The following is a 16527-nucleotide window of genomic DNA, read 5'->3' as shown; positions in this document are numbered from 1 at the left end:
GTGCAAGTGGGCAGTATGGTGAGAATGTTCTCATTACGGTAGAGGGTAGCTCCTGACTAGACTGCACAAATGGGCAGTATGGTGAGAATGTTTTCATTACGGTAGACGGTAGCTCCTGACTAGACTGTGCAAGTGGGCAGTATGGTGAGAATGTTCTCATTATGGTAGAGGGTAGCTCCTGACTAGACTGCACAAGTGGGCAGTATGGTGAGAACGTTCTCATTACGGTAGACGGTTACTCCTGACTAGACTGCACAAGTGGGCAGTATGGTGAGAATGTTCTCATTATGGTAGAGGGTAGCTCCTGACTAGACTGCACAAGTGGGCAGTATGATGAGAATGTTCTCATTACGGTAGAGGGTAGCTCCTGACTAGACTTTGCAAGTGGGCAGTATGGTGAGAATGTTCTCATTATGTTAGAGGGTAGCTCCTGACTAGACTGCACAAATGAGCAGTATGGTGAGAATGTTCTCATTACGGTAGAGGGTAGCTCCTGACTAGACTTTGCAAGTGGGCAGTATGGTGAGAATGTTCTCATTATGTTAGAGGGTAGCTCCTGACTAGACTGCACAAATGAGCAGTATGGTGAGAATGTTCTCATTACGGTAGAGGGTAGCTCCTGACTAGACTGTGCAAGTGGGCAGTATGGTGAGAATGTTCTCATTATGGTAGAGGGTAGCTCCTGACTAGACTGCACAAATGAGCAGTATGGTGAGAATGTTCTCATTACGGTAGAGGGTAGCTCCTGACTAGACTGCACAAGTGGGCAGTATGGTGAGAATGTTCTCATTACGGTAGAGGGTAGCTCCTGACTAGACTGCACAAATGAGCAGTATGGTGAGAATGTTCTCATTATGGTAGAGGGTAGCTCCTGACTAGACTGTGCAAGTGGGCAGTATGTTGAGAATGTTCTCATTACGGTAGAGGGTAGCTCCTGACTAGACTGCACAAATGGGCAGTATGGTGAGAATGTTCTCATTATGGTAGAGGGTAGCTCCTGACTAGACTGTGCAAGTGGGCAGTATGGTGAGAATGTTCTCATTATGTTAGAGGGTAGCTCCTGACTAGACTGTGCAAGTGGGCAGTATGGTGAGAATGTTCTCATGACGGTAGAGGGTAGCTCCTGACTAGACTGTGCAAGTGGGCAGTATGGTGAGAATGTTCTCATTATGGTAGAGGGTAGCTCCTGACTAGACTGTACAAGTGGGCAGTATGGTGAGAATGTTCTCATTACGGTAGATGGTAGCTCCTGACTAGACTGTACAAGTGGGCAGTATGGTGAGAATGTTCTCATTACGGTAGAGGGTAGCTCCTGACTAGACTGTGCAAGTGGGCAGTATGGTGAGAATGTTCTCATTATGGTAGAGGGTAGCTCCTGACTAGACTGTGCAAGTGGGCAGTATGGTGAGAATGTTCTCATTACGGTAGAGGGTAGCTCCTGCCCAGCCTGCGCAAGTGGGCAGTATGGTGAGAATGTTCTCATTACGGTAGAGGGTAGCTCCTGACTAGACTGCACAAATGAGCAGTATGGTGAGAATGTTCTCATTATGGTAGAGGGTAGCTCCTGACTAGACTGTGCAAGTGGGCAGTATGTTGAGAATGTTCTCATTACGGTAGAGGGTAGCTCCTGACTAGACTGCACAAATTGGCAGTATGTTGAGAATGTTCTCATTATGGTAGAGGGTAGCTCCTGACTAGACTGTGCAAGTGGGCAGTATGGTGAGAATGTTCTCATTATGTTAGAGGGTAGCTCCTGACTAGACTGTGCAAGTGGGCAGTATGGTGAGAATGTTCTCATGACGGTAGAGGGTAGCTCCTGACTAGACTGTGCAAGTGGGCAGTATGGTGAGAATGTTCTCATTATGGTAGAGGGTAGCTCCTGACTAGACTGTACAAGTGGGCAGTATGGTGAGAATGTTCTCATTACGGTAGATGGTAGCTCCTGACTAGACTGTACAAGTGGGCAGTATGGTGAGAATGTTCTCATTACGGTAGAGGGTAGCTCCTGACTAGACTGTGCAAGTGGGCAGTATGGTAAGAATGTTCTCATTATGGTAGAGGGTAGCTCCTGACTAGACTGTGCAAGTGGGCAGTATGGTGAGAATGTTCTCATTACGGTAGAGGGTAGCTCCTGCCCAGCCTGCGCAAGTGGGCAGTATGGTGAGAATGTTCTCATTATGGTAGAGGGTAGCTCCTGCCCAGCCTGCGCAAGTGGGCAGTATGGTGAGAATGTTCTCATTACCGTAGAGGGTAGCTCCTGCCCAGCCTGCGCAAGGTGGCAGTATGGTGAGAATGTTCTCATTACGGTAGAGGGTAGCTCCGGACTAGACTGCACAAATGCCTTGGCCTGTTTGGAGCTAAGCTTGCCTTATATACCATAAGACCCATTTTTGTATGACGCTGGTCATATAATACCATATGAATACTATCCCTGCAGGCAAGCACTATATAGATGTGTTCTGGAACGGGTATGCATTACCCCGGTCACCGTATCAGGGGTACGCCACACAGGCCCCTGATGAGCCTGACTTCCCAGTGGAGCGCATACAGGAAGTCACGATCAGGTCAGTATTGTAGTTTGTTGTGCAGCTTGTTTTGTCTGACAAGGTTAAATAAAGTTAAATCGTTTTTGGTGACCATTGAAGAAGTTACAGTTGTGACTATTGTTGTTTGTTGTGGGCTTTATTTTGCCTTAGAGGTTACATATAGGTGATTCTCTTTAGGTGACAGTGAAACATCTTACATATGTTCAGACAATTTGAGAGCTTCTTAAGAAGTTGTGTGTTATCTTTATGAACATGTATAGAAGTATTAAAGGGCTTTCTCCCAATGGTAAGGGCGTATGATTTAAACCCATGAAATAGGGAATTTTACTCTTATATATAAAAAATATGATTGTTTGATGTATAAGTTGTGAACAATGGGTTATAAACCTTACGTAAACTAGTAAATTAAAAAAATCATAAAAACGGATGTCACAACTTCAAACCTCTTTATTTATAGACTAATAATCGTTGTTAAAAACATCAAAAATTAAAACACTCAATTGGGAGTTTTTGGACTGGATTTGGGGATTTTTTGTTTGTCTTTTGGAATATGACCCAATAAAATCAGCTGTAAATTGAGCACCATAAAAATCATGATTTAGTAAGCTAAACATGAAGTTTGCTTTCAAACAGACAGTATTGTTCAACGTTCTTTAAATATTGCAATGATTTTGGTTAGACAATACAGTGATTCATTTCTATGCAGACATACTTAACTTAAATAGTGCTTACTCATTGAGAGCAGAATTGCCTATATAATTTACTAGCTTAAAAACATAGTTTCCCCATCTTTAATGTCCATTTCATGTAGTCTGTCTTAATAATGATAAATAGTTAAGCCTTGCTACGTGAAAACAGGGCGTAATGAATATTCGTTAAGTGTTGTACTAGGTTAGCCAGGTATGATAGTTTCCACGGAAACTGGATTTTTTGCTAAGAAGATGACTTCCTTTAATAGAAAAATACAATTAAAGGGAAAAGTGTCGTCCCAGATAATCGGACTGTACAGGCTAATTTGGGATGAAATGCATTAATAAATCCAGTTTTCACAGAGAGAGGCTACTTTCGATCATCTGCAAGTATTTACCAGTGAAATATAAACTGATGGTTGGGCGATATAACTCTTTGTTTGACCAGTCACAACCAGGCATTGAATGTAAACCCGATCTCCATATCTATGGAAAAAAACAAATAACAGTATAAAAATACTCTGTCCCATATGATAACCCTATAGTCTCGATCATTCATACATAAACAATCTAAACTCTATGAGATTTTGCAAGGATTTTAACAGGGCCAACTTGGTTTATAATATAAGTGTGTTTTACCAAATTGTTGCACAGTGTTTAGTAAGTCTATTGTCATAATGAACTTGTATTAATTAACTCTCACTTAATATACAGGAAGCAATTGATGCAGCAAGACTCGTTCCGGCGGAAGGAAGACTCGTTCCATAGTTCCCAACCACCAGGAGGGTACTGGGTGTCACCTGACAACGGGCCCAACAAGATCTACATCCTGGCACCAGACAAGAGTGAGAACAATGTGGTACGTAGGATTGGCTTAATATGTGTAGATCTACATCCTGGCACCGGGCAAGCATGAGAACATTCATGTGTTATGTAGGATTTGCTTAATAGGTGTAAATCTACATCTTGGCACCGGGCAAAAATGATAACAATGTTGTATGGTGACAGCTCTTGTTTATGGTATTTTTGGTTTATAGCAAAAAATGTATATTAGGTGAAAAGTATTGACCATGATTAGCCTTGGCTGACTGCTTAAACAAATCTGGGATGACACTTTATGGATATGCATTAAGCCCAGTTTTCGCAGATCATGGCTCATGTGGTCAGTGTAGGTACTTTATTACAACCTCCACTCTATATGACCCTCCAGTTTGAGCAGTTAATTTATGTTCACTTAAGATCAAAGTATTCAGGAAGAACCAATGGGATTGAATATGAAATTATTTCTGCTACCATTCTCCCCCTACCATTGATTCAAGTAGGGCATTTTTAAGTTATGCAGGTAAAGTATATGAAAATCAGCTTCATAAGGAAAACTGTGAGTGGGTTTATTGGGATTAAATACTGTTACAAATGGTTATAATTTCAAACAAGCTTACAAACTCAGACACATTGAGTCTGGCATTGCAACTTAAAAACTTTGTAATCCCATGTTTCAAAGTATTGACCACTGAGAATGCTTGTAACATGGGACTTAAATTTTCATAAGCTTCAACGATTATTTTCAATGTTAATGGTTAAGATCAATCCTGGTTATTTATTCTTCCCCCAGGTCTCAGCTGTGAATTACCCACCTACCAGAATCCGAGTCCAGCGCCACGGCTCTGATGTGATCACTTCAAATAAAGCCAGGCACTACGCCAGTCCCAAACGAACCGGCAGCGTGTATTCCAGCAGTACTCGTAAGTCTCCACTTGTTAATCTTAGAAATGCATTACAGTTTTGGCTATACTTTATTCTAAGAGAAATGTTTTAATGTCATAAGAAATCAGACTTGTTTTTAGTTAAACTTGCTGTAATTTTGTCCCATTTGAAGAGCTAGAGGGATACATATTAATATTGATGAATCAGCATTTATATTTAGGTGCATTTGTTTTTTACAAACAGAGTTTTGAGAAAGTATTGCTTATCTTACAGCAACAGGCTTTTCAACCATTTAGACACATCATACTTATAATAAGAATTTGCATGTTTTAGGTTATCATAAGAAAGGTAACACGTGGTTTTGTAAATTACAATCAAGATTCTTTCTCCTTATGTCTAAAACACAACTTTCTGACACATTGTTTGATTTGTCAACTTTCTCTCACGAAAGCATGAAGTATGTTCCCCTACCCTCACGTATTCCTGTCCTTTTATTAACATGGTATAATGTTCCCCAACCCTCACGTATTCCTGTCCTTTTATTAACATGGTATAATGTTTCCCTACCCTCACGTATTCCTGTCCTTTTATTAACATGGTATAATGTTCCCCTACCCTCACGTATTCCTGTCCTTTTATTAACATGGTATAATGTTCCCCTACCCTCACGTATTCCTGTCCTTTTATTAACATGGTATAATGTTCCCCTACCCTCACGTATTCCTGTCCTTTTATTAACATGGTATAATGTTCCCCTACCCTCACGTATTCCTGTCCTTTTATTAACATGGTATAATGTTCCCCTACCCTCACGTATTCCTGTCCTTTTATTAACATGGTATAATGTTCCCCTACCCTCACGTATTCCTGTCCTTTTATTAACATGGTATAATGTTCCCCTACCCTCACGTATTCCTGTCCTTTTATTAACATGGTATAATGTTCCCCTACCCTCACGTATTCCTGTCCTTTTATTAACATGGTATAATGTTTCCCTACCCTCACGTATTCCTGTCCTTTTATTAACATGGTATAATGTTCCCCTACCCTCACGTATTCCTGTCCTTTTATTAACATGGTATAATGTTCCCCTACCCTCACGTATTCCTGTCCTTTTATTAACATGGTATAATGTTCCCCTACCCTCACGTATTCCTGTCCTTTTATTAACATGGTATAATGTTCCCCTACCCTCACGTATTCCTGTCCTTTTATTAACATTGTATAATGTTCCCCTACCCTCACGTATTCCTGTCCTTTTATTAACATGGTATAATGTTCCCCTACCCTCACGTATTCCTGTCCTTTTATTAACATGGTATAATGTTCCCCTACCCTCACGTATTCCTGTCCTTTTATTAACATGGTATAATGTTCCCCTACCCTCACGTATTCCTGTCCTTTTATTAACATGGTATAATGTTCCCCTACCCTCACGTATTCCTGTCCTTTTATTAACATGGTATAATGTTTCCCCAGTCTTTTAATAAGTATCATCTGATATTTCCCTCATGTAAGGTTTCGGTTAGAACAGTAGCTGTCGTTTAGATCTTCAAGCTTAGATAACACCAGAAAATAAAACACTATAGGTTTTAATATTTATAAATGTGTTGTCATTATTGTTATTTGTGTTGGTCATTTTTGTCATTTTATTAAAAGCACTTTGAAGAAGATCCTATCATCAATTTAGTTTTCTTTGTAGAAATTTCACTTTCTAACAGCGTTAACTTCTGTTTCTTCAATGTTATTAGATACTTAGAAAACTGTGTCTTTTAGAATACACAAATTTTGCATTGCAAATTTGTTTATATTTTTACCCCTCTTCATCTATTTCAATATTTATAGTCGTCTGTTTTTGGTCACTTATTTATTATTCTAATTAAATGTTTTTCATTTTCACTACAACAAATAATCCATTTGTAAATTCCCTTCAAGTTTGCCAAAGTCAGACTTTTTTTATGATGTTAGCTGTATGTCTATAGAGGTAAATATATGGTAGGCAATATTTTACATTGTTTTTCCCAGATCATGTTCTTAGATGAACAGATAGTTGATTATGGCATGGCTTGATTAGTTGATTTTGGCACACCTGTAATGCCATTCACAATGCATAATTAGTTATGTTTTAATTGCCCTTGAAACAACAATAACATCAATATTTTACTTTGTCCATTCTGGGTACATGAATTATAATGTAATAAGCACATACTAAAAAGCTGAAATATCAACTTTGATACTTGGTGAATAATATCAGCAGCATGTGTATTGTGATAAATGTATGTAATATAATTTATAAAATGGTAAAAAAGCCCTGCCATTAAAATATTTTTACAAATTACGTGAGTATACTTTGTGAATAACCACCCTACCCAAAACCCACCTTCCTGTCATATCGTGTGTATATTTGTATCTGTATGCACAACCCTCTAACTTCCCTGTACAGAGTCTGCACGATCAGAAACCACCAAACGTAAGGAGCCGGATGTGGTGATCACGCGTCTGCCACGCCCAAACAACCCTATGTACATGTACGAGGTGGATCGACAGCAGACGACATCAGAGATGTTTGAGTACCAGACTAGCCCCCAGAGCTCCTCACCTCCCTCCATGTCCCCCAACTATGTATACACCCAGCCTGTAATTAGGGCACCATCTAGTATAACTGATAGCAGTAAAGGTATACATGATGGTAGAGGGCTTTTTAGGCCACAGTTTTTATTGTCATCGATGTTATATATTTTTCATGAATGATGGTAGAGGACTTTTATAGGATCACATTATTGGTTATTGTCTTCAATGTTATATATTTTTTATGAGAAGTTAACAACAATTTTAGAATGAAATCACGTTCAATTTCCCAATCAGTTTTTGTCACTTTACAGAAAATAACATATGATTTCAGTATAGGCTTACTCCAAATGTCAGCATTACTAAAAGGAAAATTAATATTTATGACTGTTATTATTAAAGTTCTTGTGAGACAATTCATCTTAAAATACCAGTTTATCTTATGACCAGTATTTCTGTAAAATCCAAAGGTTTGGTCGTGATATATTTCATTGGTAATATACATATTTATTATGTATTTATAATTTCATTAATTAAATAAATAGTTTATGTGTTTAGTAACATTTTTTTATTTAACCCTTTGCATGCTGGGTAATTTGTCTTCTGCTAAAATGTTGTCTGCTGAATTTCTAAAATTAGCATTTTCTTCGATTTTTTTCAAAGAATTCTATCAGAATAGCAAACAGTTTGGATCCAGATGAGACGCCACGTTCTGTGGCGTCTCATCTGGATCCAAACTGTTTGCAAAGGCCTTCAAAATCCGGTTCCAGCACTCAAAGGGTTAAATGCATGAGTTACTAACCTCCTAATAATGTGTATCTGATTCCTGTATTAACCAGATGCAACCAATGTGTGAAGTGTGTGATTGTCCAGATCTAAGCATTTGTTGGGTTTGCCAGATGCACTTTAGAAATAAACAAATATTTTTGCTTTTGAGAAACAAGTCTAGTCAGTATAACAGAACGTGTTCACTGTAGTTTCTTTAGCCGTGATAAAATAGTGTTTTTTTAAGACCCAAACTGCACTTGAATGAAGTTTGGGTGCTTTTTGCAAACAGTTAAAGTACAAAATCATGGGAATCAAATTTACTTTTATCCTAGAATGGTTTCATGGTCAAAATATCCCCTAAACACAATTTGTTATTCATTATATTCGGCTTTCAATAAATTATTCATGTAAAGTGTACTTGATATATTTTGCACTAACAAACATCACATTTTATTTAATAAACATTAGTACTTTTTTTATATAATGCATATGGTACACATGCCTACTGTTTTTACAGGGGGAAGTCCAAAAGTTGTGTTGAAGGGGCGGGGCCTGAAGGAGGCGGAGCTTGATAAACCTGCCCACTTCACGATTGATGGGCAGGAGGCGGGGAACGGTAGGACATAATGATCATAATAATGTGAACACTTCTTACCAGGCATTGACAGAGATTTCATTTTAATGGCTGTTTGTTGAGCATGTGATAAAAGTTTTGACAGAATTTACAAGACACTTACATTTACTAATTTATTTAAAATAAAATTCATGCAAAATTGTGCATCTGTTGACTATAACCATTAAAATAGTTAATCCCCCAAAAATATAATTTTCAAACAAATTATTATTTATTATTTAAGATTGATTGTGTGGCTGTATTTTAATATTAATTAATTCTTGAAAGAGACAACCAACTACTTGTAGGGTACATGTAACTGGTGCACAACAGACCTTGCTTTCCTGCCTTCATGGATGTTCTCTGCATATGCTGCATCAATTTTCTTGTTGGGGTGATGAGTGATTATATAAATTTTAAATAAAAAAGCAAAAAAAAACATTGAAGATAACTAACAAATACACAAGTCAGTAAAATGAATGTTGGATTATTGTCATGAAAATTTGCCACTTTATTATGAATTTGGTAAACGAAGGCATTATCAGATTACCATTGCACATATCAAATATGCAGTGGACAAGTTAGATCAGAGTGTACGTAAAATCTTAAAAATATTGAAATATAAAACTTGTCAAAATTGAGATGTGCTATCGAAAAGTTGAATTGGTTTTTAATCTGTGTAAAATGTGCGAAATATTCTAGTATGTTATAGCATCAATATATGCAGTGTCATGCAAAAATAGGTCTTATGCCATATTTACGCGGTCTGGTCAGGGTGTTGCCTGTCTGCTGAACAGATACACAAGGTTTATTGGTCTCGTTAACAGACGGCATTCTTCCTAATCAGACTGTGCCCATATGCAGGCTGGTCTGGAGCTATGCTTGTCGCATATCGCATAAAACCCAGTTTGGCATATCACTGGCCATATTGACTTGTTACTTGACCTCAATTGCAAGCACCAGAATCACAGACGATGAGTTTCATTTTCCAATATGGCGCCAATATGAGTGCATCATTCGATGAATTTGACGACAGTGTGTTTAAGCTTGATGGTATACATTATTTTTGAGTGAATGATTCCTTTCTCACTAGAGCACAGAGTTTTCATAATACATTGTTGTAATCGCCGTTTGTTCAATGTTAGACGTCAATTGTCTGTCCTCAGTTGTCAATATGTTGGGAACATTTATTGCCCAATCTTCATGAAACATGGTCATAACATGTGTCTGAGTTATATCTTAATCCAGTTTGAAACTGGGTCATGTTGCAATAGAAAATGTCACTAGGTCCAATTCAAGATTATGGTTGTGAACACTCTTTAAGCCATTTTAATTGCTTACTCTTCATAAAACTTAGTAACAACATTAATGCCTTTGATATCTTTGCTGAGTAAAAACTGGGCGAAATGGGATCAGAAATTAGGTCACTAGGTCAAATTAAACAAAAATAATTAAAACACTAAAAGTCATATTTTTGTCAAATCTTCTTGCAATTTGCTTATAACACCTGTTCTAATTAACTTTTCAATGCTGAATGGGATATGGAAAATTGAAAAACAATTGCCTATTGAAAAACTGTTTTAAAACTCCGAGTTGAAATCTACTAGTTGTGAAACTTGCTCAGAACCTTAAACAAATATGTTATAATGTTATCTATCTGTACTGAGTTTGAAAGCGATTTTTTCAAATCATTACTGCCAGGTGTTGGGTCAGTTTAAATGTCCCTACTAGTCAATGATATGAAACCTTGTTAAAACTACCTTCTAACAGTTGAGTTCCTTGGATCTTAGGTGAGCGACTTAGGGCCGTTGACCCAGTTGATAGTGTGTGCTAACTGCTCAAATATGCGTGATACTAACAAACAAAATGTGTGCTACTCACAAATAAACTAGTCACACTGAACATTGTTGATAATAATCAGATATATACATGTATTTTTCACTTTCTGCACATGTGAAACTTTAAAGTAACTATCAATACTGACTGTTTTATCTGTGTTGCACATTTGTTTTATCCTTTAAAATGCAAACATGCACATCAAACTCAAATAAGTTAAATAATAATAAATAATAAATACTTAAGTGGTTGAAATGAGTGATATTAAAAAGTGTGATACAAGGTAAAATGAGTGATGTTAAAAAGTGTGAAACAAGTTTCAATGATCTGGTGACTAACCATATGTTTGGTGATGTATATATGAGTAACTTAATTTCACAACTGGTGGTGTCTTAGTAGGTATATTGTACATTATTCTTGTAGATCTATGTTTACATCTCCATTTAATAAATGTGCACATTTTTTTAATAATTCCCATGAAATAAATACCAAATTCAGTACAAAAAAGCTCAATGGTAATAGGATAGCCAATAAAAGTGACTTAATTTCTTTCCTGATGCATTTGCATTTATTTTTATTAAATAAAATGATAAATTAACATAATTTTTATGACTTTGTATCCATATTTTTAAGAAGTCTAATAATAAATTCAGTTTTACAAGTTCAAATAATGTTCGAAAAATGTTAACTTATTTTGGTGCTACAAGATAATTCTATGAAACTGTTTGCATCAAAAAGTTCACAAATGTTTTCATAAAAAGTATAAACTAGTTTAGGAGAGCCGACATGTGTAACTTTTTTTCTCTCCTGATGTCTTTGAATTAAAGGTGTTCTTCTAGATCTATATAAATGCCACCATTATGACTTTTTCATTGCAACAATCCACAAATAACTATAATGTTGTAAATATTGTAAGGAAATCTTTAATAAAATTAATGTTTTGAAATTCACAAATTGTACTGTTATAAAAATGTTCACTTATTATTGTTAACATAAATATTATTAGGAAAATGTTAACATGGAAAACTTCAGATAGTGTACATAGCAACATTCTGTAAGGAACATGTTCTCATAAGAACTCTCCCTTTGTTCAGGAGAGCCGGAGGTGAGGGTTCACAGTCTGCGGTCTGAGCCACCAGTCCGGATAGAGACCATAGGGCCAAAGCAGTACCACTGTACATACACACCAAGGTATATATGGTGTGATGAGTGTAGTGTGAGGTTGCTATAAACTGATTTAATGAGCATGATAACTCACTGGGCTCCATCACTAAAATCTTAAATGTCCATGTTATTTAACGTCAGTTAAGTTTTTAATAAAGATAATTCAATAAAAAAGGAAAATAAAGTTTGTATGTGAGTATTTTTTTGTGTTCATAGGTCATTTCAAAATATCTGATTCAAAAGTCACATGTTTTATCAATTGTATCTCATTCTGAAGAAACTATTAAAGCTTCAATCAAATAATTCAGAACGTGTGTGTGACGTCATGCAAAGCACATCATAAAACAGATTTATTTGCACAAAAAATGCTTAGTTGAAACAATGTTTATTTATTATTTCTTTTATTCAGTTTAGTTGTATGATAAACAGAAAAAAGGTTACCCCTACTGCCCTATTTTTTTTTTAAATATCAGACTGGGCACGAATAAAATAACTGCTGTAATTTTTTATTCTAAGCCTTATCTGATATATGACAAAACGATAGGGCAGTAACCTTTTATTCTCTATTTATCAGAATACCAGATTGCTCTTCATTGGCTGACACTTTTAAGTATATTTTAAGGACCTTTTATCCCTATTGTTTAATGAATAAGTCCCATTTTATGCACATGGGAGCCCAAAGGTATAAACATAATATATATATATTTGAGCCGCATCATGTGAAAATGAGTCATATGCCATATGCAGCCAACGAAGCATTAAGACCAGCCTACATAGTCACACAGACTGGTCAGTAGCTACGGTGTAAGGTTTAAAGTCAAGAAAGTTTCGTGGTCTTATTAGCAAACAATGTAGCTCCTGATCAGTCTGTGAAAATGGGCAGGATGTTGTTGAGCTACTCAGTCTGCATATGTCTTTAAACCCATTTTCCCATGATGTGACTCAATTAATTTGCTCTCTGCAGGGTGCCAGGGGCCTATCTACTGGACATCAAGTGGAACGGCAAACCACTCAAGTGCTGTCCTTTCAAGATTGATGTCAAGAAACCTGTCTTCCCAGACAAAGTGGGCGTCAGTGGGGACATGAAAGGTACAGTCTCAAACATTTATTTATGATTTTTGTTTCATGTCATACTTACATACACCAATGGTATATAGCAGTCACACTGTCCATCCATCTGTTTTTCCTTCCATCATTCCGTTTTCCGGAGTTTTTTTATGCACGTATTTAATACAATAAGCTGATTTTTGGTATGTGAGTCTACCTACATGACCTACATATGAAGTGTGAAATTCATTCCGGTCAATTGAATTTTTGGTGAAGTTATGGGATTGGACTTGGAAATTATCTGTATTATAACATTTTTCCTGAGTTTTTTACGCAACACAGTCAGATATTGAGCTGATTTTTGGTATTTGAGTCTACCTAAATGACTTACAGATGAAGAGTGAGTTTTGTTTTGGTCCATTTTTTTTCTAGGCTATGGGCCTTATTTTATCTAATAATGCTGCTGTGAGACTTCAAAGGGCAATAGGGGGCATACTGTTTCACAAACACAACTCTTGTTTTCTCTGCAATGTCTTTGAGAATCGATGCTTTATTTTGTATTTTTCAATACTGATTTACACAGATTTATTTGCTGCTATGTCTTATAGATTGATGTCTTAAAAAGGTTCATATGTTTGAAGAAATGTTTTCTTATTTGTCAGCTAGTTATTTCAAACTATTTTAATGGGATGGATACTCTGCTGGGGGTTTGGGGTTACATGTGCTGTTTTTAAAATGAGTGTTCTTCGAGTATGGAATATGTTACTGGTATACACCCAGTCCCAGTATGTTCTTTGAGTATGGAATATGTTACCGGTATACACCCAGTCTCAGTCATAATGTTCACACTACGCTGAGGTTGTCTAGAGGCCAACTTTTGCTTGCAGTAAGATGAACAATATCATTTTAGGGAAAATTCATTGGGGAGTGAGTCATTGCAACAAAAGAACCAAAGACAAATTAAAACTTTCATTTGATTACCAATAATTTTGAAGTTCATTGCAAATAATAAGAGTGGAAGTTGATAGTTAAAAATGCCATGGTCATAAATGGCCTTGAGTTTCCAAAGATCAAGAATGATACACGTATTAGGATGTTAACATGTCATATAACATTGCAGGCTAGAGGTATTGGATCTGTAGAATATCTATGTCCTGAAATAATAGATGCAGACTTTACCCTTTAATCTGTATCATCTGCTTGAAAATTTAGGCTAAAGATTAAAAAAACTGGCAAGTGAAAATATGATGTATAATATACTTGGACGTTGTTGTTGTTGTTTATCAGGAGTGTTGCTGGGCAAGGATATTGACCTGAAGATTGACCCCAGGGAGGCTGGACATGGTATGTATCCACTGAGTTCTTCATCTACCATGCAATAAGTACAGTCACTGCAACTTTTTATCTATCAAATGCATTATGTATCCACCGAGTTCTTCATATACCTTTCAATGAGTACAGTCACTGCAACTGTTTATCTTTCAAATGCATTATGTATCCACCGAGTTCTTCATATACCTTTCAATGAGTACAGTTACTGCAACTTTTTATCTATCAAATGCATTATGTATCAACCGAGTTCTTCATATACCATTCAATAAGTACAGTTACTGCAACTGTTTACCTATCAACTGCATTATGTATCCATTGAGTTCTTCATGTACCTTTCAATGAGTGCAGTTACTGCAACTGTTAACCAATCAACTGCAGTATGTATCCATTGAGTTCTTCATATACCTTTCAATGTCACGTACAGTTACTGCAACTGTTTACCTATCAACTGCATTATGTATCCACTGATTTCTTCATATACCTTTCAATGAGTACAGTTACTGCAACTGTTTACCTATCAACTGCATTATGTATCCATTGATTTCTTCATATACCTTTCAATGAGTACAGTTACTGCAACTGTTAACCTATCAACTGCAGTATGTATCCACTGAATTCTTCATATACCTTTCAATGAGTACAGTTACTGCAATTGTTTACCTATCAACTACATTATGTATCCATTGAGTTTTTCATATACCTTTCAATGAGTACAGTTACTGGAACTGCTTACCTATCAACTGCATTATGTATCCATTGAGTTTTTCATATACCTTTTAATGAGTACAGTTACTGGAACTGCTTACCTATCAACTGCATTATGTATCCATTGAGTTCTTCATGTACATTTCAATAAGTACAGTTACTGTTTACCTATCAACTGCATTATGTATCTATTGAGTTTTTCATATACCTTTCAATGAGTACAGTTACTGCAACTGTTTACCTATCAACTGCATTATGTATCCACTGAGTTCTTCATATACCATTCAATATGTACAGTCACTGCAACATTTTGCTTATCAAATGCATCCTAAGATTCTCTCCTTTAAGTGTATTAAATGCAAAAGTAAAAATACAGTGCCAATACCCCTGCATTAAATGTGCATTAATTTTTTAACAGAGCAAGGTGCATTTTTTTCTGAATTTTCTTGCATTATCGCTCTTAAGTGTGTTAAAAATGCATTTCTCATTTTGAAAAATACACTTTACCATGAAATAAGTACCTTCAGTGCATTTTAAGTGTGTTTAAATATATTTTCAAGAGTAGATGAATACAATTTTTTAATGAAGATGGAGAAAAAGTACAGTCAAAATACACAAGTATATTAAATGCACATTAGATGCATTATGTTATGCCTTGTCTGTATGTCCATTTTTTACGTGCCAGTTAAGAGAGCTGCTCAGTTGGTAGGCGGCAAGCCTGTAAATGTGACATTTGTGAGTCTGAATCTCAGCCTGGCAACAATTAAATATGCGTGGGTCTTAAAAATAATTCTCTGCCGCCACTAGTTCTTACTCAAGTAGAAACAGTTATGACAGTCTATTAATTGATGTAGATCCTTACGTCAGATGAAATTATCACAGTCATTTGAGGAGTACTGTAAATATAATGCACCTCTAGGAGAGAGATGTAAACCCAGACATTAGTTGCATTTTAAATATGAAAATCAAAGTGATCTGGTATAATAATAATTAAAACATGAAATGTACTCATATTCTCAAAATGTTATTCACATTTTACATTAAACTACCTATAATTTTTACAAATATATTTGCCTATAGATGTCCATACAATAAACATCAGTAAGTATCTATGTCGAGTTGATCAGATTCAATCAGAATGTACAATTTTTCATAAATACATGTATACTCATTAAATTGTTTTCAAATCCATAATTTTGTCATGACCAATAGCAATTGTCACACATGAAAGAAAAAAGTCAGTATTTGTGTATTTATAAATTCTCTTTTCAATATTTATTTTATAACTGACATATTTTACAAATCAAGGCTGCAATTTAACTTAATTGAATCTGGTCAGAGGATACTAATATGCAAATGGTGTTTTAAATAATACCAGAACATATAAAAAGTTTGTCATATACCCTTACATACAAAGTTTGAGAGGTGGTATAACAGAGTCACTCTGTTGTTTGGTTGATTAGTCCAGTCCGCATAAAATGTTATAAGTTTGTGGCGCAAACTGTTTCCTCATTTTGAGAGCAATTATATTTTTAATTCAAAGATGTCATCACTA

General features: G+C 36.0%; 1 protein-coding gene across 2 annotated transcripts in view; it reads left to right on the top strand.

The window, feature by feature from the left end:
- Positions 1-16527, top strand: part of LOC127882247 (filamin-A-like) — a 98756-nt gene that overhangs the window by 64999 nt on the left and 17230 nt on the right. For both annotated transcript variants that reach the window (XM_052430785.1, XM_052430786.1), the window contains 8 exons: positions 2438-2564; positions 3950-4094; positions 4848-4977; positions 7383-7616; positions 8793-8891; positions 11819-11915; positions 12853-12977; positions 14223-14279. In XM_052430785.1, the coding sequence (XP_052286745.1) occupies positions 2438-2564; positions 3950-4094; positions 4848-4977; positions 7383-7616; positions 8793-8891; positions 11819-11915; positions 12853-12977; positions 14223-14279 (1014 nt within the window). The remainder of the gene's footprint in view (positions 1-2437; positions 2565-3949; positions 4095-4847; positions 4978-7382; positions 7617-8792; positions 8892-11818; positions 11916-12852; positions 12978-14222; positions 14280-16527) is intronic.

The sequence above is a fragment of the Dreissena polymorpha genome, chromosome 5 (genome assembly GCF_020536995.1).
Source record: "Dreissena polymorpha isolate Duluth1 chromosome 5, UMN_Dpol_1.0, whole genome shotgun sequence".
NCBI classification, from domain to species: Eukaryota; Metazoa; Mollusca; class Bivalvia; order Myida; family Dreissenidae; genus Dreissena; species Dreissena polymorpha.
The sequence above is the reverse complement of the archived record's forward strand: the minus strand, read 5'-3'. Positions and strand labels throughout refer to the sequence as shown.